Source organism: Brachionichthys hirsutus, chromosome 6 (assembly GCF_040956055.1).
Source record: "Brachionichthys hirsutus isolate HB-005 chromosome 6, CSIRO-AGI_Bhir_v1, whole genome shotgun sequence".
Classification (NCBI taxonomy): domain Eukaryota; kingdom Metazoa; phylum Chordata; class Actinopteri; order Lophiiformes; family Brachionichthyidae; genus Brachionichthys; species Brachionichthys hirsutus.
In genome coordinates this window covers 12,728,187-12,750,771 of record NC_090902.1, presented here as the reverse complement: position 1 = coordinate 12,750,771, position 22,585 = coordinate 12,728,187, and the positions used below count along the sequence as shown (strand labels likewise).

The following is a 22,585-nucleotide window of genomic DNA, read 5'->3' as shown; positions in this document are numbered from 1 at the left end:
AGTGTTGTGTGGCATGTGTGTGTGTGTGAGTGTGTGTTCCTGAACTTAAAGTGAGACCGAGGTTAACGTCAAGGACTAAGAAATGGAGGGAATATAAAAATGAGAGAATAATAAGTGGGAGCTGGAGAGGAAGTCTGCAGGAGGAGAGAGGACAAAATAGAGGTAAAGAAAAATGAGGGGAAGACACAGTCGGATATTCAGAGGGAAAATATAGCCCAGGCAATTACTGAGGCAGAAACCCTGAGATAGCTGCTCAGGTAGACAGACGTCTACACACACACACACACACTTACACACACGCACACAACGTTTCAACACAGAGATACACAAAAGCCTGAATACCGTACGCACACACAAACATACAGTTGTGCAACTTATCAGCTTCTATTATTAATTAATATGCGGATGATTTTGTAAAACATGAAAAACAATGAAGGTAACACTTCTTTGTTTGTTTGTTTTGTTTAAGGAGTGTAAAGGTCATAAAACATCTGTCAGACATGGACAAATGGACACCGCTGTTCTTACATGTCATTTACCAAATCAAGTCTTCTGTACTTTCTGCCAGACACACAGAGACCGGAGCTCCTCCTGAGTCCCTGAAGAGCGTGTAGATTTATATTCATGTGTTTGACGGTCAGAATATGAGCCGACCGGACCTGCTTTAAATCAGAGTTTAGTGGCTGACAGCAAATGTTGAAGCACTGCTGGTGAAGAACTTCTAACATACACAGAGCGTCGCTTTGTCTTTTATCACAACATCTCTCTGTGTTGGATGAAGGAAATCCCAACACTGCTGTGGATCTACGTTACCACGCTGTAAATAGTTACCTCCGCCGAGGCGGGGGGGGGGGGGGGGGGCTGCGTTGGGTGGTTTGTTTGTCAGTTAGCACAATAACACAAAAGGTCAAAGACGGATCTTGAAGACATTTTCAGGACAAGTTGGGAATGTTACAGCAGATGGTTTCATTTTGGTGAAGATCCAGAAGAGATCCTGGGTAACAAATGACTCTGAATTCAGTGCTGTATGCTCGCCCAACTCATTGTTTCTAGTCAAAACCAGGAAGAAGTTCACCCGGAAGTCTGAACGTATGAATAGGATGCTTTGATTTGTATTTTATTTTGCATTTTATTAACTTTAAATTAACAGGAGATGTACAGTATAACTATGAAAGGTTAAATACAATATATTAATTCTAGTACAAATGATTTTATGATTTATGTTAGTGTGTAGTTATGAAATACTCTGAATATAATATATATTTCCTATAAAACTTCATTCATTCATTTCATAAGTGTAAAAACACACTTTCACTTTTTTTCTTCACTGGAGTTGCTTATCAGGAAGAGGATATGGATGATTGAGGATTTGGTTGCTGTTTATTGATCCACATATAACATAACTATAGCATTAGAAATAATGTGTCTCACTAGCAAGGCGCTAGTTGATGCTCCACCTACAAATGCTACATGCATACACATTTGGTGTGATTCCGCTCAGAGGATTCCTTTTGCATAACAAAGTCTTTTCATATTTCAAACCCACGAGACTGTTGGTTTCTTTTGTACTGGAATTAAAAATCATTAAGCAGTAATTATAGCGATGTCTTTGAGACTGCAGAAACCGCCGTCTCCCTCCATGTCTGTTTGTGTGAGCAGGAGGGGCGGGGGGTGTCTTACTGAAAGCATGTGGGATGAATAAATGGGAATTAATAAAAATCCCCCAAAAGACATACATGTATTCATATCTGCAATAACAGAGACGTGGTAACATTTGACTTTGCAGCTTGGCAGACAGAGAGGAAGTGAGCTGGAAGAGAAGAGAGGATGGGAAATGATAATGAGGAAAGGAACAGGAAGACAAAGTCAACAGAATGAGATCCTGGAGCCTGATAAATGCAAACACTTTCTACTGAGAGCTGTTTTAGAATGATTTTCTCTGGAAGCAGAGATGATTTACTCTGTGAATCCGACATGCACCGCAGAGAAAAACTGTTGCTTTGCCGCCATAAGAAAAAGTCAACCGAGAACTGTCAATCGTCGAGTAGGAGCGACTGAAGTTTGGAGTTTTATACGGTTCAGACGGAGGTCCAGCACAGTTTGGAAAAGCTTCACCGGCTTCTTGTTTATTCAGTTTCATCTGTCCCACTGGGATTACCATCAGATCACAAGCACTGCCCTCAGAGGGGTATATATATATATGTGATATTTTTATATACTTTAATGTCTCCAGGGTAGACGGATAGACAGAGCTCCATTAGAGGAGATGTTCCTTTATTGATGCTGCAAATAGAGCAGGTAACGCTTTAAGACAGACACACAAACGTCTGTACTGATTAAATACAATGTGACGACCAACGTGGAAGGAGGAGCCTGTAATGTCAGCAATATGAATAGAAGTTGTATTGCACTGCTTATTAAGAGCCGTTCTTGTAGTCGACTGACTGCTGCAGGAAGGAACGAACTTGCGATGCCGCTTGGGTGTAACATCCCGTCACCGGAACTCTGCACTGCAGTGAGTGTGTGTTGGAGGGGGTCGCAGCGGGCGGCTTGGCTGTTACCCTCCGCTCACAAATTCTAGAGGCCATCCCAGAACTGAGCTGGACTTCCTAATGAGTTTGACCAGCCTCTTGCATCCCTGTTCATTGGGACGACAGTCAGGAGAGACGTTGTCCCAACTGAGACGAGGCTGAAGTCCTTAGCGCTCTCCAGGGTGCTGATTCTGCTGCTGGGAGCAGTGGAGCGCTTCTTCCACGGCTCTCCTTCTCAACTGCAACTGAAGTGATGAACAGCAGCAAAACAATTCACCGCTTCACCTTCATCTTCAACCGCTTCTCCGGGGTCGGCTCGAGGGGGAGCATCCGAAGCAGGGAAGCCCAGACTTCCCTCTCCCCGGCCACTTTTTCCAGCTCTTCTGGGAGACATAGTCTTTCCAGCATTTCCTGGGTCTTCCCCATGGTCTCCTACTGGCGGGACGTGCCCTGAACACCTCACCGGGGAGGCGTCCGGGAGGCCAGCCAGCCTGATGTGTTGGAGCTCCTTCCGAACGCCTGAGGAAGGCTTTCAGGGGAGCTCCCCATAACTCCTGACTCAAATCATAGTTGACAACTCTCTAATAAAAATGGTTCTCAGCCTCATATTAAAGCCTTTTGAGTTCCTCCCTAACTGCACCTAAACACGTCTTTTAATTTGCTTCCAAAGAGACCCTCGCTGTTTTTATAGCCACACTATGACAGTCCATGCTCAGCAGTGGAACTGTTTCCCCTCATCATCTCCTCTCGTTCCATCACTCCCCTGATCCAGCTCTGCTGCATGATAAATTACAGGTCATGTGACATGCTGCTGATGGCGAAGCATCGAGCCTGGATGACGACTGCAGTCAAACAAAAGTCAAACAGCATCATAGGTTTGTTTTTGTATGCATTTTGTAATGCATTTTGTACAGCATTTAAGATAGCGCCGTTTAGCTGCTGCGCCACGTCAAAATGTTCGCGTCGTAAAATGTGCCGCTTTGGCTGTTTGCAGAGGAATAATCTGGGCCCATTGGTTGTTGATGGGAAGAATATCTTCTGTATTGATGTGTTTGTTTATTTGCTTTGTTTGTTTATTTGCAGTCACGATGGAGCAGCATCATCTGTTGTTGCTTCCTATTAGCCAGAGCACTGTAGCATACGTGACTGTCAGGGTGACATCACAGTGCTACAGAGCGTACACATGTACCTGTTTTCCCTCTCTCTCTATGAGGCTCTTCGCCCCCCCCCCCCTCGCTTTCTAAATCTCATTTGCCCCTCTCAAGCTGTGGGGAGGCAGATAAGAAGGTGATTTAGCATCCAATTAAATGTCGTCATTGAAACATTGCCTCAAAAAAAAAAAAAGAAAGCCTGTCGTTTTCACCCTGCACTAATTGCCCTTCCATTAGCACGTGCACGTGTCGGATGCGTGTGAGCGCATCCGTGCATCTCGTGCTTCACTTTACGGCCAGCAGATTCAGTTCCCACTTTGAAAACGGTGTCATCCTGAGTTCAAACTAAGTTGTATGAACAGATGTTTGTGTCGGCCAATCAAACTGAGCCAGAGACCCCCCCCACAATTTAGCATCACAAACTTGCCCAACTTCACAGCTCGACCTTGTTTGAATGAGCTAAAAACCACACATTTATTCAAAGCTTCAGTGTTTCCTGCTCGCATAAAGCGTGTTAAAAGCAAAGCCTGTCGATGCTGCCTGCTCAGAATCAAGCAGCACCTCGCAGACAGCTGCGCCAGGTGCATCTTTAGACGTGTGACTAGTGAAGTTGTATTTCTCATGTTGTTAAGGCAGTCTGAAGCGTCCCCCCCCCCTCCTTTCTTTTCTCAAGCAAAAATGAAAAGAGGGCTTTTATAGGATTTGTATAAATCCACGGTAAAGCGGTCTCAACACTCATTCATCAAATCTTTAACACTGCCTTAGCCATTAAAGGGGTTGAGAGAGGAGAATAGATTGAAGAGGAGCCATGATCAATGCCAGTGAACCATATAATTGCACCAGGAGTAGTTTAGCTGAAAACATTAGCCTTGTTTTCTGACGGATCACATCCTGGAGTCGGCTAACCAAGCTTAGCATTGCAATCTGTATTAGTTTGAGCCAGAGTCATTTATCTACGAGAGGCTAGAATTAGCTCAAGTATCCAGCACAGCCGCTAAACTGCTCCGTTCTCCACTTTGAGTCAGAATAACTGCGACTTGACTCCCTTTTTAAAGTTCAGCTCACAACATTTTGATCAAATCTTTTTCTTCTCTTCACTCAAGTGCATCAAGATAAATCCCAGCACATCGTTGAGCTTCCGTTCATTCACCTCACACACACACACACAAGCATGCATTCCAACACATGGCTTTTTCCAGCTCTCTTTCATCCCCTTAAAGAACCATCTGTCACACAGTCCCTGCTGAGCTGGCTGCCGAGTTACCAGCTCCGAGCTCCTCCTCATTCTGTCGGAGCCGAGCTGAGTCTTTCCCTCACAAATGTTCCGCTTCACCGCTGAACAGGCCCCGGCTCAGTTTCAGGCTCTGCCCTCTCACATGTTTTTCAGGGATGAGGGATAATTACTAAGGACAGAAAGCGACGGTTTCCAGGTTTAACTCCGATCACAATCTCTTTCTCTTTCCCGTTTCTTTCGCATATCATTTATTTTAATGATCAAGAAACAGGAATCTGGGACCAAACTGATTCACCAATGAATAGCCTTCCCACAATGAAGCCAGGAATGAATGAATGTGCACTTAGAGGTGTTGCTTTTGTACCTGGGGACAATGGGGTTAATATACACGGCCTGCTTTACTACACAGTTATAACTAACAGAATAAGTTTGCCGCTGTACCATCAACCTTAAACTTGTTTCAAACAAATAGGATGAAACGTCTAGATTGTTGTGGTCGTTTCCTGCATCCCAGCTGAACTGAGATTTAAGTCTTTCAAACAGAATGTCCTTTAAGTGCAGCTGGTCCTCACTTAACGACGGCGTCACGTCCCAAAGACCCCGTCGGTAAACTATTTCGTTGTTAAACAACCTGGTCAAAACACATTTATATTTGCATACGAAAAAGCCAGTTATACTGTATCTATGATACATAATGATCCCGACATTTATATATTATATATAGTTACAGACAGTACATATTGTGTTGGGTCTGCCAGGTGATTTTTATTCATCAATTTTCCAGCGAGCGGCACGGTGGCAAAGTGGTTAGCGCTGTCACCTCACAGCAAGAAGGTACCAGGTTTGCGTGGGTTTTCTCCGGTTTCCTAATTTCAGTAAATTGGTTACTCCAAATTGTCCGTAATATCTGAGTGGTTGTCTGTTTCTATGTGGCCCTGCGATACGCTGGCGACGCATTCGGGGTGTACCCTGCCTCTTGCTCATCGCAGCCTGGGATAGGCTCCAGCAACTCCCGTGACCCGCAAAGCTTTTTTTTTTTTGCTGTATTTCCTGATCCCTCTGTGGACGGCTCTGAGCCCAACTAACCTGATGGTTGACTTTTAAGAGGGAGCGATACATTTGTATTTTTTTAGAACGCACAGACCCCAGGAGCGACGGACGATCCGACTGCAGGATCATCGTAGATGAACACAACCGACAGCTTGGAACGGCATGAGAGACGACGAGGACTGTCCTCAGGACTGTCCTCACCGCGCAGCACGGAGACTTGGACATAATGATGCACGGTCAAACTTTTGCCCCCGTCTGAGTGGAACTGTGTGCGAGTGGACAGCATGAAATACTCTCTCTTCTAAAAGTGGAGAAGAATAAAAATTTGTCCCGTCTTGCCTCCTCCCCTTTTTGCACATCCTGTTACTCTGACGGTGTTACGTGACAATATGCACACTTTGACTCACAGCTCCACGGCGAGAGCATTCCGCTCGTCCTAACAGCGATTCCTTGTTTACTTTTATATTTCAGAAAGTCCATCGTAGCTCTGTCAAAGTACGTCGTCAAGTGAGGACCACCTGCATTTTACTTGAAGCCCCAAACGGTACGGAGTCGTACAGAGTAACAGGCGGTCAGTCTGTACGAGCACAAGAACAAAAGTCAAGTGTCTGACCTGAGAACAGGGGAGACGAGTGCAGAAGGACGGGAGCGCCGTGAAGCCAAGACAAGTGTGAAGCATCTCCTCGTTCTCTGCACAGCAGGTGCAGACAAATGATGCGAGCAAACACAACGTGGTAACTTCAACATGGTGCAACGTGGAAATGTCACGGTGAAGTGAGACGACTGTGTGAGCAACGTGAGAGAAGACAGGACAAGTGTCCCTCAACAACAGATCAACCGAGGCACGTTTCCCACGCCGACGGAACCACGAAGATCAACTTCCAAATGAACTGCGATGCCATAAAGTTATTAACATTATCGCTGTGTATTAATAAGAGTTTGTTTTCCTCATCGTCCACTGACTGCTGCTTGTCTAACGTTAGGAAACCTGACTCTTTGCCTGGTAATGAGATGCTGCAGCACTAAAGCACTTATTATTATGGACTTGATGCTGCTCCACATTCCTCTCCCGCTCCCGAGCTATTATCCTGCTGCCAGCAATAACGTTGACAGCATCCATCACAAAGTTACACAACAATCCGTTTCTGAGACGGCAAAAAAGACGTTTATTTATGTCAAATGTATTTAAATGTAGTGGTCCGCCCCCTGCCTGTCTTCCTGTCTTCCACCTGCCTCTCTGTGGACTCACCCGGGAACCCGCATCTGTGACTCAACATCTAAACACGACGTCTGAAACAGATCCTCGACTTCCTGAGCTGCTCAGTCGCCGTGAGAGTCGCCGCTTGACGCCGCAAACCCGCCAGCAGGGCGTTTGGGTAAAGAACGATTTGCTACAACAATCTTAAGGAAGTTTAATTAAATGTTATTAAGATAAAGAATAGTGACTGCCTGCACCGCAGCAGCAGCAGCAGCAGCAGCAGCAGCAGCAGCAGCGCTGTGGACGACATCTATATTACTCGACAAGGGGAGGGAGATTCATTAGAGAGATTAACTGCAGCTAGAACACCTCCTACATAGAACCACACACACTCCATCACTTCACACACACGCTATTCTAGTGGAAAGAAAAGGGTTTTGTACAGTCACAAATGCGCGTCTGTTTTAATTAGAGTGAAGAAAGAGAGTGATTGACAGGGATGTGTGAGAATGTGGGCAGAGGCAAACTTCAAGCTGAGTGTATTTGATTAGTTTTGTGTGTGTGTGTGTGTGTGTGTGTGTGCGTGTGTGTGTGTGGTCTGCCTGTGTGTGTGGCTCTCAGCAGGACATCGGTGCACCGACTAAACAAGTGCCCCTTCGGAGCTGGGTGATGGAGGGTCCTCTGAACAATAGGGCATTGCATGTGTGTGTTCCTCTTCTTTTTTCTAGAGGAACACACACACACACACACACACACACTCACACCTCACACACGCGAGATGGGATATTTTGTGGATTATTTGCACACTGCTTGCTAACAAGCAGCTCGCTAAATCCTTATTCTCTAATTTAGTGACCAGCTATTCACTAAACTTGCACAATTAGCAGTCGGGTAACTGGAGTGGGCCTGTAGAGGCTTTCATTTCATTGTTACTCTGATGTTAAAATGCTATTTATTACTCACAGTCAGCAAACTGGCTCAACAATGTCAGTTAATTTATAATAAGATGAACTTTGCTCAGCATAAATGACTGCTAATGAATATTGATTCTTTAAACCTTACATAATAGTGGCCTTTAGAGCCTGGACACTTGTTGGGGTAAACTCATGCATTAAAAAGAAAAGGAGGAACCCTCAGGAAGTGCAGACCTGAGGTCAGCTGGGACAGAGAGATGCTAGACTAGAGCATAATAATGTAAAATGTGCTGAGACAGCCGACCCGCAGCCGGCTGTTCACGCTGCAGCGTTTCACACCGTGGTGGCGTGGACACACTGCAGCATGGTGAGAAAGGACGACCGACACACACTACACCGCTGTAATACTGAAAGCTCTTCCCTTCATCAATGGGAAATAGCTACTAAAGTTAGGTACCTAAGATCCTCTAATGTGTGCCGGAGATCATATCTACAGAATAAAAATGGCAGCTATACCTTCCCCTCATTTATAACATGGGAACATGTGTTGTGTCCAGGGAGTATTTGGCTGCAACTAGTGTGCAGTACAGATGGGGTACTTGTTAGTGTCTTAATATTTTTTTTCCTGGTTGTTTCGTAGATGTTTAGTAGATATTCCCTGGTTGTTCCATGGTTGCTTCCTGGTGGAAGACGAGACGATTACGCACATTGTCTTCAGCCACTTATGTGAAGTACGGGTCGCGGGTGTTGCTGGAGCCTATCCCAGCTGGCGTCTCATGCGGGGAGCACCTCGGATGAGACGCTCATTGCAGGACTACACAGAAGACAGACGACCATTCATTCTTCACCGAGTCTACGTCGTTTTTATCTCCCACACGGGGAGAACACACAAACTCCACAACAGAAGGCCCCAGGTGGACTCGGCCTTCTTGCTGATGGGCAACAGCACAACCCACTGCGCCACCGTGCTGCCAAATACAGGGCTTTTATCTTATTAGCTGTCCATCACAGCCGACTGAGAAGACGACTGAGTTTCCATGAATGGCATGGATGACTTGGTGACTGAGCAATCCTGGACTCACCTTCACCTTAAAAGAAGAGAAAATCTTGTTCCCGCTCACTTTCCTCCCCGGTCATAAGTCGCCCCACTCTCTCTTTGATGCTCTCTCTCCCATATCTCTCACCCTCCCTTCTCACTTCCACCCATCTCCCTCTCTCTCTCTTTTATATTCATAGGATTTTAAAATGTCTGTAATGGCTCTACTAGATCAAAACACTCCTTTTCCCACTGTGTCCATGTGTGTTTGCACCCACTCCTGTGTGTGCGTGAGTGAGTGTGTGTGTGTGTGTGTGTGTGTGTGTTTACGTCTCTCTGTGTGTGATTTGCATATCTTGGCTATGCTCTGATTGGCAAACTGGCAACACACAGCCCAGTGGGGCATTTTTTTTATTAAAAAAGACCTCTCTCTCTCTCCCTCTGCCTCTGCCTCTCTCTCTCACACACACACAAGTTAGGAGCAGCCACTGGCCTGTATCAGAACCTAATGAATAATACTAAAGAGCTAGCAGTAGGGGTTATCCTTGTATTGTTCTGTGATGCCAAGAGCAATAAAGATTTTTATTACCATTTTTTTAATGGCCACCAGGCATACGCTACTACAATATATTGTGAGCAGTTTTTTTTTATTAGCAAAAATTTAGTTGTAGTGTAATTTATTATATTTTACTAGTAAAACATATACACTGTATGAACTAGCATGTTTGAGGTCGGGCTGGGGGCAGTTTATTTGTTATTTAATAAATAAACCTGATCCTGTTCAAGTCGGGATTATAATGAGTAAATAAATTGAAACACCAAAAATCCTGATGAGCCCCAAACGCCTCAGAAAACAGAACCTGAATTTTCCCAATTAAAGTTTTCATTTGTATTTTAATCAAGGGAAATTTTGTTCATTCATTCATCTTCTGAACCGCTTTGTTTGTTACCGGGTCGTGCTGGAGCCTATCCCAGCAGACATCGGGCGAGAGGCGGGGCACACCTCATTCACACACACACACACACACCTGTGGGCAATTTAGTGTAACCAATTCCTAACTTGCAAGTTTTTGGTGGTGGGAAGAAGAGAACCCGGGGAGAACCCACGCAGACACGAGGAGAACATGCAAACAGAAAGGCCGCAAGTGGGATTCCAACCTGTGACCTTCTAGCTGTGAGGCAACAGTGCTAACCACTGCACCACCCTGCTATCCAGGATATAAGTTTTTGAACTTATATATATTGTTCTGGTAGCATGAGTACTGGCTGAACTGGCCCTAATGGGGACTTGGGATAAATTCAGTAATAAAGCTTTGCCTCAGCGCCTACCGATAAATATTCCCAGATGTGATTATCCAATAAAAGATGATGTAATGTTACACAGGATAAAATTTTTTAAAAATAACATGAACATCCGCTTGATTTGCTACTTTAATGAAATGCTGTTTAGGCTGAAAATAGTAGTACCATCATAAACCGATGACCATGTCCAATACGTCTGCACGTGATCGAGCTGGACAGAATCGAAGTGTCTCAGACTCAGGTTTGAAACAGGAAGGCTGAACTGAAGCCCGACAGCGAGCCTGCGCTGCTGCTCCAGCTGTTCCAGCTGCTAGACGGCGGTTGCAGGAGGGATTGACTGCTGTGATCCCCGGTCAACGATAACCAGGAGCCGCTGTGTGTCGAGTGTTTGGGTCCTGCCCTCTGCTCCAACCGCAGCCCTCGGATCCACCGGTGGGGTGTGACTGGAAACTCTGAAATAAAAGCAGCTTTATCTTCCCAGCCTCCTGAAAGACAGCCACGGGGGGGGGGTAGACTTCGGGGTGAGACGGCAGCACTCTGAGGGGCTACAAGGCACGCCATCGGCCTCCCAGAGCAGCAGCAGGGATCACCGCTGAAGCTGCCGATCATTGCAGCTAATCCACTGGACCAGAGCTAATCCTCGGGGTAAACAGTTCATCTGAAACAAGCGGTGGTACATTACCAACTGAACACCGTGTGTGTGTGTGTGTGTCTGGGTACGACTTTATCTGCTGCTGGTGTCCCCGCTGGGGACGAAAGACACGATCGGGGTTCAAGAAATGACTTTTATCGGGGTAGGGATTAGGACACGGTTAGCGCTGGCTGTGGTCGGGGGGTCAGGGCATGCCTCCAGGAAGTCAGGGCATGCCTCCAGGAAGTGCATGTGCAGGTACTTGTGTCTCCGTGTGTGTGTGTGTGTGCATGCCCCTCTTAGTGACAACGACGTAGAGAAATGCACTGACGTACCTGGTCAGCAGCGTTTTCGCTGACACCGGCACGCCGTTTCCTTTCCTGCTGATTGGTCACGGTCTCTAACGTGACATCACGTCCCCGCCTCCTCCTCGGTCAGACGCCACATCGCTCACGCCAGCTCACTGCCAGAGCACTGCCGTCTCCACGCCATCTCGTCACAAAGCCGGTGATCTTAGCCGCTGAGAGGTGAACTTGAGACCCCACCGAGACGAGCCCAGGCTGCCCCGCTTTGACGTCTCTTACCACCGGGTGGCTGTTGCTGTGACGACACCCCAGCCAGCAGATGGGGCAACTCACCTCTGCCGTTTTGCTAAATTATTCCACCCCCCATTGTCTCTCCTGCCTTGCCGCAGCTACCCAAGAGCCGGTTGAGTCATCGAACTGTTCTTTGTCTCTAGAAGACAGTTTTATGACGGTTTTACTCGCTGCGTGAAATCTGAATGGATGAATCTACCCCTCTCTGCAGGGGCAATTAGTCTGCTTTATGAACGTCAAATTAATTAGGGCATTAAAAGGCTTCCGCTGTCATGGAGGAGTTTTGTAATTTACATCGTGTTTCCTGAGGACGCCAGCAGCTTACCATAGCACTGGTGAAGTGAGTGGTGTGCACATGCGGGTATGTCTCAGTCGTGAGTTGACAAGCTGCCTGAGGGAAAGAGGGGCCTGATGGGTATTATGCAAATGAGGCCAGCTGTTTTGCTGCATTAGCAACTCTTCATAACTCTCCTAATATACTCCTAAAATATTTTATCCCTGTTCGTCACATTCTCCTGCCTCGTCTTTATTTCCTCAGAGAGAGTATTTCTATATACACACACATATATATGTGTATATGTACACACCATCCTCTCCACATCTCCCTGTTATTCCCCTGTGTCTGCCTGACTATCCATCTGCACCGTTATAGTAATGAATATACAAACAGAGAGCGCTTCCTTAAGCACTTGATGACTTCTATATCACCATGGAGTAAATTATTCTAAGACCTTGAATTAATCGCTCGCTCAGCAACCTTTTTTCCCCTCATTAGCGGGTCTCATGCCAATTCAGTTGTTTCACTTATGCAGGCAGGAGAAATTCATTCGACTCATTCGGCGGTTCTTTTTGTTGCCTCTTCAATAAATGGTGGTTTTTCTCTCCAGTGTTTATCTAAATTTCTCCCGTTTGAATCTCCACTCAGACGCTTCTGTCAGACCGTAAAATAGATTTATAGTCGTCTCGGTTTCCTGCTTCTGATGCCTCCCGTCCCAGCTCTGAAGGGAAGCTTGCAAACCTTCAAGGCATTTTAGTGAAGGCCTTGAACATATTTTATATTTCTATACATTCATTCAATCTGAGTTCGTGGCTTGAACTTAGACGTGGCTGTCTTAGCAAATCTTTGGCTCAGCAACTATCAGCTTGCTAATGTGGCCGTGAACGCGACGCTGGCCGTCGTCTCATTCCTTCTAACGTTTGTGACAAAGCGAGATGATGAGAAACAAACTGAGAAATGGGATTTAGAGAAGGCTGAGCGGCTGGGTTTATTTAAACTCCATCATCAAGGTTGTTTTTCTCTCCACTTATCTCTGAGGGAGATTTTTGACACTTTCGCTGCCAAAAACTCGACTATTTATTTCTCCCAAGTTCTCCCGTTTCATTTGTTTGTGTGCTACTTTGGTGGTTCAGGATCAACATCTGAGCATTAAAGTTAAACCAGCTCTATTATATGATGAGAGCAGCAATATTGATTAGTAAAGAAGTACAACACAATGAGCTGAAAGGCTCTAAAAGGCTACGTGGAGTCGGTGAAGATCTGACCAGCGCCCCTCACTCTCTCCTTAGACTTAGAGGATAAGACGAGAGAGAGCATCGAGCTGCTCTTCATCTCCTCGGCTGACCCTTTTCAGACTGGAATATTGTTGTCTCTTTGATCAAAGCCAGCGTGTTATTTAAAGGCAGTAAAAAGGCTGTTAAAGAACCTTTTCTCTGAGAGCAGAATAGATCTGGTCGCCGTTTGCCTCGTGGTGATTTACTCGCTGCAAGTCTGAGTCCATCCCGCTTCTTATTTACCGCTACATTAGCGGCGAGTTTCTGTGTGCAGCCGAAAGGAAACGCCACAAATCAGTGTGAAATGACATCAGCTTTAGACTTGGAACGACATGTAAATGAAACCTGTCACCTCCATGTTTACCTTCCTGCGGCCTCCCTGCCAGGTCACGCCCTCGTCGGCTGACTGCTGCCTGTTCGAATGGGAACGTGTCGGAGGAGCGAGCGGCTGCGGCTGAAATCAGAGGGACGGTTGCGCGCCACCTAAAGCCCGAACGTGTCTCTGAAGTCTTCTTCCGGTGAGATCTATTCTTCCCGTTAGAATAACGGCGTCATTGCATTACAACGGATGTCTTTACTTCACGTGAATGTGGACAGACAGTCGCTCGAGGTTTGTTGGGATTATATTAGCTGCGTCGACAGCCACAGCGATTTATCACTTCATCGCCGACCGGCTCTCTTCAGCGCTGCCGTGAAAGTCCTCATCTCAAAGGCCGCTGAATTGATTTCACAGCACACAACCTCACTGTTTTACTTTCACCGCTCTCAACAGCCTTGTTTCAAGCAGAAATCATTAAACACTGAGGAGCCCCCCCCCCCCCCCCCGAGTGTTTCAGGAGCGGCTGGAGACCAGCACAAACACATCAACTCCATCAACAGTGCCAGACTGATTTTCAGCAGTGTGGCGACCCCCTCCAAAGCTTTCTGCTGTCTCACAGAGAAAGCGCATTCGATTCTCTGTGCTGCCAAACTTTGATTTTCCAACGAAACGATGATCCGACAGGCGGTTTCCCTGCGGAGGTCGTATGTCGCTGCACACGATGGACGCATCTCGCATTTAATGCATCTGTGGGGTTTCTCTCTGAGGAATTTCGACTTGAATGCACAAGTCGGGATTTAAAGGGAAACAGGTGATTATAATCTAAATAAATAATACAGGAAGATGTTATATATATATATATATATATGAAGCTTATTTAGTCTTCAATAAAGAAGTTATGAAATGGCTGAGGAAGAGACAAATGTTCCAAACTTAAAGCTAATTTCTTTACATTTCATGTACATTTTTTACATTACATTTACCGCTGATCACAAGATGTCGATTCTGAATGGATGCACGCTGAGGTTCCTGCATCAGACCCGTGGCTGTTCTCACACCAGCTGGGACGTCGTCACTCCCACTGTGATGAGCTCCACATCTGAGTGGGTTCAGTGTTTTAAGTTTTAAAAGACAGCCTCAGAGGAAGCTCAGGAGATGAAAGCGAAAGCAGACACTCCTCACCATTCCACACAGCGAAGCTCACATAAGGAGGCGTGGGAGTGTGTGTGTGTGTGTGTGTGTGTGAGAATCATTATTGATTCTCAGCCTGATCCTTGACTTCATGCAGGAAAGACAGAATATATTATTATTATGTTTGTTGTCTGTATATTTAAATAAATCACTCTATTAAAATCATAATTACTTCCACCTTAAAATTGTGAACACACTATGAGCTACTGATAACAATTAAGTGTGTGTGTTCAAAGGAAAAGATCAATAGTGTTAAAGTCTCCCTCACACACACACACATCAATAATTCTGCATTGCTAACGGAGAGCTTCCACAGCAGTTTAAAGGCTTATTGCACACACCCTTAATGCACCCTCATAAAACCACTTAACACTTAACAGCAGAGCTGTGAGCCAAATATCGAGTGTTTCAAACGCATTAATGGCAGCCGAACTAATTTCAAAACCGTTAAATGGAATATCAATCACGCCGCGTCACTCCACGAGAATCTCATCCCTGGGCTTCACGTTCCGTCGCCACCGTGGCACTTATTGCTGTTACGACTGTTAGCGCGCTGCTAAACTTCCAGTAAACACACTCGACAATTAAAAGGGACAAATGTGCACTTTTCACTCTTGCTTGCCGCCATGAAATATGAGTCAGCATTCTCGTGCCTTTCTGCTGTTGGAGCAGCAGAACCCATCCAGCCGGAGCACGATAAGGCGTTGTAATCAGTCAGACACTGTCCTCCTCTATCCATTCCTACTCTCTCTGGGCCCCCCTATCCAACCACGCAACTCTCATCAGCAGCCCCCCCCATCTCTCTCTCTTTCTTCTTTCCTATATCTCCCCGTCAGTCAGGATGGAGTTTACATTTTCCTTCCAGCAAACTCTCACCAGAACAAATATGAGGAGCAAAAGCTAAAGAGAAAGGAGGCAACGAGGAAGGATGAGTGGGCGAGACAAAGTGAAGGAACCAATCACAGGGAGGGAGTCGGCCTCTTTCTCACCTTCTGGAGGAAAGTGGAGACGAGTTTAATTTCGTCCCTTTCTCCTCCATCTATCTTGCTTCCTCCTTCTCCTCTGTGCCATATGCTCAAATCTCCATCTCAAGCTCATTTGGAGTGGCACACGCACTCGCACGCACACGCACGCACACGCACGCACACACACACACACACACACACACACACACACACGCCAGCTGGCTTTCTCGATATGGATGACTACTTGCCTGTCAACCTGTTTTACACAAACACACGCACACACACACACAGATATACATGTAGTACACTGCATCAAGCCTGGTGCTTCTTGCTGTTTAGCAATTGAAAGTGAGAGAGAGAGAGCGAGAGAGAGCGAGAGAGGAGGGTCGTAGCATTAAGTGAGTGACTGAGGGAGTGAGAGACGTGTGAAGCCTTGTTGTCAGACTCGTTTGACATTTCTATTAGTTAATGTTCTCCACAGTTTTGTTTAACATGTGATGCAGAAATATATTATTATTATTATACTTAACAAAAATATAAATGCTACATTTTTGTTTAAATCTAAAACCTTTTCTATTTCTCCCAAAGATTGTTCACAAATCGGTCTAAATCTGTGTTGGTGATAACTTCTCCATTGCTGAGATAATCCCGGCCACCTCACAGGTGTGTCCTATCAAGATGCTGATTAGACTGCGTAAACATTGCTCAGGTGTGCCTGAGGCTGGCCGCAATAAAAAGACCCTTTGAAATGCTTCGCTTGGCTCCAGGGGAGCCCGGAGCCCGGAGCCCGGAGCCCGGAGCCCGGAGCGCTACGTAAGCTACGTAAGCTACGTAAGCTACGTATGTTACGTAAGACTTGCTCTTACCTCTCCTGCATGACTGAGACTCAGTTTTGGCAGTTTATTCTTCGCGTTTCCAGAGTTTCCTCCAAAAGCCTGACTGTTGTTAAATCCCTCGGTCGCCACGAGAGGGGGTTTGAGCTGCGGCGAGTCGCTAGGCGCCTGGTCCTGGCCATCCATTGGCCGAACGTACGCCGTGGGCTTCTGCTGCACAGCGATCGGCTTCCCCGACAGGCTGCCAGGTGGGAAAGTGGGCGTCGTCAGCCCAGATGTGGGAGTGGTTAAACCAGGAGTAGGCGTCATCAGAACGGACGTGGAAGCCAACGGAGAGGAGGACGTAGACAGGTGAGACCCCGCCTCGTTTTCAAACGGGGACGATTTAAAAATGCTTTCTGTATTACTGGAAGACTTAAAAGGGCCGCTGTCCACGGTGGAAGATCGAAAGGTGCCACCGTCTGTGAAAGAAAAGAGAAAAGAAGAAGAAGAAGAAAAATAAGTAACACCTGTTATTGTCAAAATCCAGTGAAGGCTGAATGTCACAACCCCCCCCCCCCCCCCCGGATGGATGGAACCAATCACAATCAAGGCAAATTACGTGCTGCTGAAAATCAACTGAAAGATTCAGTTATCATGTCATTATTCAGAAATCTCACCAAATAGTCGGTTTTGCACGTAAAGTATTCACAACAACTCACGGCTCCGATGAATAAGCATCAGAATTCTCCGTCTGTTACGTGAATGGCAGGTTTGATCAGCCGCGTTCCGGTTAAAGGAAGCGCTCTGGAGATTCAGACGGCAATAAGCAACTACCAATGATTGTACAAAGACGGCATCGTCTTTAGATCCACCGCACATTGGGACACGACGATATTTCAGGTCTGGACACAGACCGGCTGATCCTGGAACTGCGTCGACTCAGTTTGGTGTCAACTTTGAGGATTTGTTTCAAAAGTTACAAATCTAGATCCTGAAGAAATCCATCAATGGTGAAATACTGTTGGCACTAATATTAATAAGGATTACTAGGTTTTCATGCGATGGGAGTCATATTATGACATCATTAAAGGATAATGGGGCTGCCGCCTTCAGGTGCAATGACATCATGGGGAAAGCGTTGTACTCTCTGACTGCTGTCTAGTCAACAATTACTACATTTTAACATCTTTAGACGAGACGACAGGAAGCTAGCATTGCTGATTTTATATTGAATGTGCAAACATGAACGTCCCATGGATCATTTCAGTTAGCCCTCACTCTGAACATAGCCTCCTTCCTTCATGCCTTTCTGTGTCAGACTCACCTGAGACGGGAAGAGTTTTGGAAGGATGTGAAGCGTGCCTTCTCCGAGAAGAAGAGGAGGAGGAGGAAGATGAGGACGATGAGGAAGAAGAAGGACTGGAGTCTCCTTTTAGACCAAGTTCATCTTTAAGTGAGCAAAACAGTTCTTCGTGTCTCTGTTCATCTAAAAGGGACATTTTGCCTCTTCCGCCAGCGGCTGCTGTGACCTGCCCCAGCCCCACAACAAGGCCCGCCCCCTGGCCGCTCTGTCCGTGGCCTGTCCTTGACCAGTCCATGGAGCTGCGGGCCTTTTTCAAACTCTGATGTGGGACCATTGTGCCATTTGATGACGCTGTGGTCGAAGCAGGAGGCTGCATCGAGCTTGAAGCAGAGGAGGATGCATTTCCCATTCTCTTGTCCCCACCTCCATCCACTCCTCCTCCTCCTCCTCCTCCTCCCCTCAAGCTTTCGGTGAAAAGCTGCGAGTCCATGGCAGGCCTCTCTGTGGTCGAGGCGGCCGGCGCCTGCAGGTTGTTGCTGCCTTTGGGGATTCCCACCAAGTGGCTCTGATTCGAGTGGCTAGTTAGCAGGTCTTTCATTTCTTCATAGGAGCCCAGAGTGTTCTGGACGCGGCTGGCCAATGCGTCGCCTTTATTAGTCTGGAAGAACGAAGGAGGAACAGACAGGAGGGGGGGAGGAGAGACAAGAGGGTTAATTAAGTCTTACATTTTTCCATTTCTCTAGGCTTGATGAAAAGCCCTCTTAATTCATCCGGAGCGGAGCAACGAGAGGCGGATCAGGTGACCAGCGACCAGACATGATTAATGAAAAACATGCCATCTTTAAGAGGGTCCAGTCCAGGCTGGGGTAGTAAAATTAATGGGGCAGGAATCGTTATTAGCCCGACTCCAGATTCTCAAGCAATCAGTGCTGAGGACGGAGCAGGCGTCCCTGATATATGGAGGCACGGCACCTTCGCCCGCTACGTGAGAGGCTTCTAAGAACAGCTCCAGACGGCTCATTTCAGGATTTAAACATTTGACATTTTTGAGGAGCAGAGCGATCAGCAGCTTTCTTTTTTTTTTTTACGACAGAGGAAATGAACAGATGACGGACAGTTGAAGCACAGAGTGGGAGAGACGTGCAAAGTGTCCAAAGTGTTCTACATCTTTCGCTTCAGTGTGCATAAGGTTAGCGGTTTGGTGGACAGGTACTCCACTCATCGCCCGTGTGTTGACATGAAGTTGTCGTGTTAAGCTACAAAAGGTTTAAAGGTTAAAACACATTAGAAAAGCACTCAGAGAGCGCAGACCTCCTCCAATCAGCTCGTTCCCCTCCTAATTAGAGTTTACACCGTCCACATGGTGATCTAGATCATCATCAGAAGCTTCTAGATTATTCTTGGTGTCTTTATACACCAACCATGAAAAGTCAAAGTGAATCAGAGTTGATTTTTAAAATGTAAAAAATGTTTCCAACCCCCATTCTGGATCCGATCCCCACATGACTGTCAAATCCCATAAAGATCGGATCAATAATCAACCAGGATATTGAGTAACACCTTTTGAAAATCTCAAACTGATCCATAATACAGTATCTCTTCTGGATCATCGCCAGAAATGAATCGTCTGTTCCTGTTAACATTCCCAACATTTTCCTGAAAATGTTATCAAGATCCGTCCAGAACATTTAGCGTTATCTTGCTAGGTGATTACATAGCCTCCGTTCTCTGTTCTCAAAGACTTTAGTTTTAAATGCCTGTATTCAGATGGTTACTGAATTTTCCGCCCTCCAGAATCCAACTAAACAAGCGGGGATTGTAGTGGAACTCCAGTCATGCAGCGTTAACACGCTGTAAGGGTTAAAGAATAATATCACATATGTCATATATATATGACTCATGAAGTTTACATTTATATCAGAAAGCAGGATATATATATATATATATATATAGGTCAAGGTAAGTAGAGCTGTCAACTAGAGCCACATTTCTAAACGTAATATATTAATAAAGTACAAAGGTACTCTGACTTTACAAACCCACACCAGGGCCAAATGTCACTCCTCTTACATTTATGTGGTTTTCCTGCTTTATTTGTGTTTAGAATTAAGGTGAAGAGATAAATGTTTCTTCCAGTCACATACTGTAGGTTAGAAATTGGGTTTGTGTGAACCACAGAACATTAATGGCCTTAGAGGACTCTTAATCAGAATCAGAAGTAGTTCATTGCCATTGTCAATGAGGGTTCACAGACTGAATGTTTCTCGGCGAAGTCGTGCAGCATGTAACAGTAATGACTAAGATACAAAAAACATAAGTACAGAACTCTATAATGACTAAATAATGGACCTTAAATAATGACTCTATTCTTGCCATCTGTTCTTTTGCACATGTGTGCTGCAGGACGTCAGCTGGGCAAATCATTACAACTTGAACTTCCTCAGATGAACTGTTCTGTTGCCTCCCCACTGGTCCTCTGAGGCGGTGAGGAGGGGGGGTCAACCCAAGCCTGGCCATCATAGTGAAAAGTGATTTTAATACGCCCTGTGATTCAGATCGTCTGCTGGGCCCACTTTCATGACATTTGAGGAATCATTGTTTTGTAAATCCTCCAGATAAAGACACCGTAAACTGGCCTAAAGCTTGGGAGTCAGGAGCAGGAATTCCCTGAGGACCCCATGTGATCCCCTATAACCCCTATTATACATACTAATATAGATAGTGTTGAGTTTAAGGTCCAACACTCTGGATACAGGATGAAGAAAAGCTAACCTGAAACTATCCAGATGCAGTAACTTAATTTACAGCCATTTCCAGTAGACGTCGATCTTCACGAGAACGTGACTGATCTCAGGAGCACGAACCCATGGAGTTCTGTGGTTCACAGAAACCACATTTCTACCCAACTGAATGTGAGTGGAGGTGACATTTAGCTCTTTCACTTCAGTGTATCCTTCAATTTAAACACAACTAAAACAAGAAAGCCACATAAATGGCAAAAATGAAAGGAATCAACCTTTACTTACTAAAGATTCATGAAAGGAAGGGGAGAATTCAAATAGTCTTCACAGATGTCATTTGTGCATGCACACACACACACACACACACATGCACACAAACTGTGGTGAGCCAAAGTTAGCTGTGAATAAATTAGCCCAGCTCCTCCATCTCAGCCTCATGAATAAAAGATCTGGTGGCTGAAGAGGAACAGAAAACACATTTACAGACGCAAAATGGAAAACAGAGGAGAACAGGAGGATGAATACCTGTTTGTGTGGGTGTGTGTGTGTGTGTGTGTGGATGGATCATCCCAAATAGCTGCTAACAGCATAACGCTGTTTAACAGGATTAGACGAGGGATTAGCTAATAGCAGACAGAGAATATGAATACGAGAGCGAGGAAGAAGGCAAGACTAAGAAATGGAGTGACGGACGGACATTAAAGATGCTGAGAGGGAATGATGATAGAAAGAAATGAGAGCCAGAATGATAAAAGTTCTATAAATCCTGCACTAATGAAAAAAAAAAAAGCTGGTCTGGATCTCTGAAGGAGGCGAGGAAGTTCAGTCGGCACTTAAACAGAGAGCAAGCGGTAAATCCAGCGACTTGCAGGAAGTCGAGCAACACCCTCAGAAAGAAAATCATAAATCAGGAGAGGAAAGTGGCAAGGTGTGCCAAAGCCGTTTCTCAGGTTGAGCAGCAGTGAGAGATAAACGGTGGAGGAGGATGGTGGGGGGGCATTAGCTGGAAAGAGCTGGAACCCCCCATGACCGATGCAGGCCGGTCACCTGGAAGACGTATCACTGCTCAGGGGATTATCTGAATGATCTCACTGCAATCATAATTCCCTTGTTCAGGCGGCCCTACATTCATTTACTATTTAAATAATTATCATTGAGGTTAGTTTAGTTTCACAATATTCAATAATCGATACCTGCTCAGCTAACAAGCTGAAAGAGCCTAAAGTCTCGGCAGTTTAGGGTCTTTCAGCTCATTATTTTGGCCAGAAAATGGCTTCGAGTCATCTCGAGGGTCGTGCATCGTTTTGAGACATGCAGATACTTCCTTGCAATAAAATCCCAACGTGTTCTCACACACCCAACTTGTAAACGGCAGCTTGGTCAGTGCAAACTTCACATTATATCTCCATCTTTATTCTTCTGGGCTAATAAAGCATAAGCCCGACTTCCCCTACACAACATAAACCACACAAATGCATTTTAATTAGGTTTTTGGGGAAAACCCACCTCTTGATTTGATCATTTCATTTCTTATTTTTGCTGCATTAGCACATAGAATACAAAGTCAAAATTTAAAACTCAACTTCTGAACTTTTTTCAAGCTTAAAATTGAGGTTTACCTTGCTTTTAGTTCACACGAGAAGAATCAACACAACAACGCTGTCAATCAAACGATGAGCCCGCCAGTGAGGCGACTCGAGCCTTGCCCCCCCCCATTACTCACAAAAATAATAAATTAAAACACAACGAACGGCTGTGTTAGGTGCCAGCGACAGCTTTTCATCTCATACGAGATGAAATCACAAAGCGGGGCTGCTTCAGATTGGAGTGGCTCATCCCCCCAGATTAATAAATCGTTCACCCCCCCCAGATTAATAAATCGTAAATTCACTCCTTTCCACTCCAAATGAAATTCTATCGTTAGGTATGTCCCCCCCCCCCACGCATCAGAGATCAATCAGACTTCACAGCGACTTATAAATGTGTCTCCTAAACAAAGAGAGATCAGTCCCGCTGTGAAGACGAGTGTGTGCTGTGTGAAGCTTTCTGAATTTAGT

At 45.6% G+C, this 22,585-nt stretch overlaps 1 protein-coding gene across 1 annotated transcript in view; it reads right to left on the bottom strand.

The window, feature by feature from the left end:
• aff2 (AF4/FMR2 family, member 2) overlaps positions 1-22,585 on the bottom strand; it is a 106,779-nt gene that overhangs the window by 53,516 nt on the left and 30,678 nt on the right. The window contains exons 3-4 of the mRNA XM_068740331.1: positions 17,809-18,445; positions 16,536-16,963 (exon numbers count right to left, since the gene is read on the bottom strand). Coding sequence (XP_068596432.1) covers positions 16,536-16,963; positions 17,809-18,445 — 1,065 coding nt within the window. The remainder of the gene's footprint in view (positions 1-16,535; positions 16,964-17,808; positions 18,446-22,585) is intronic.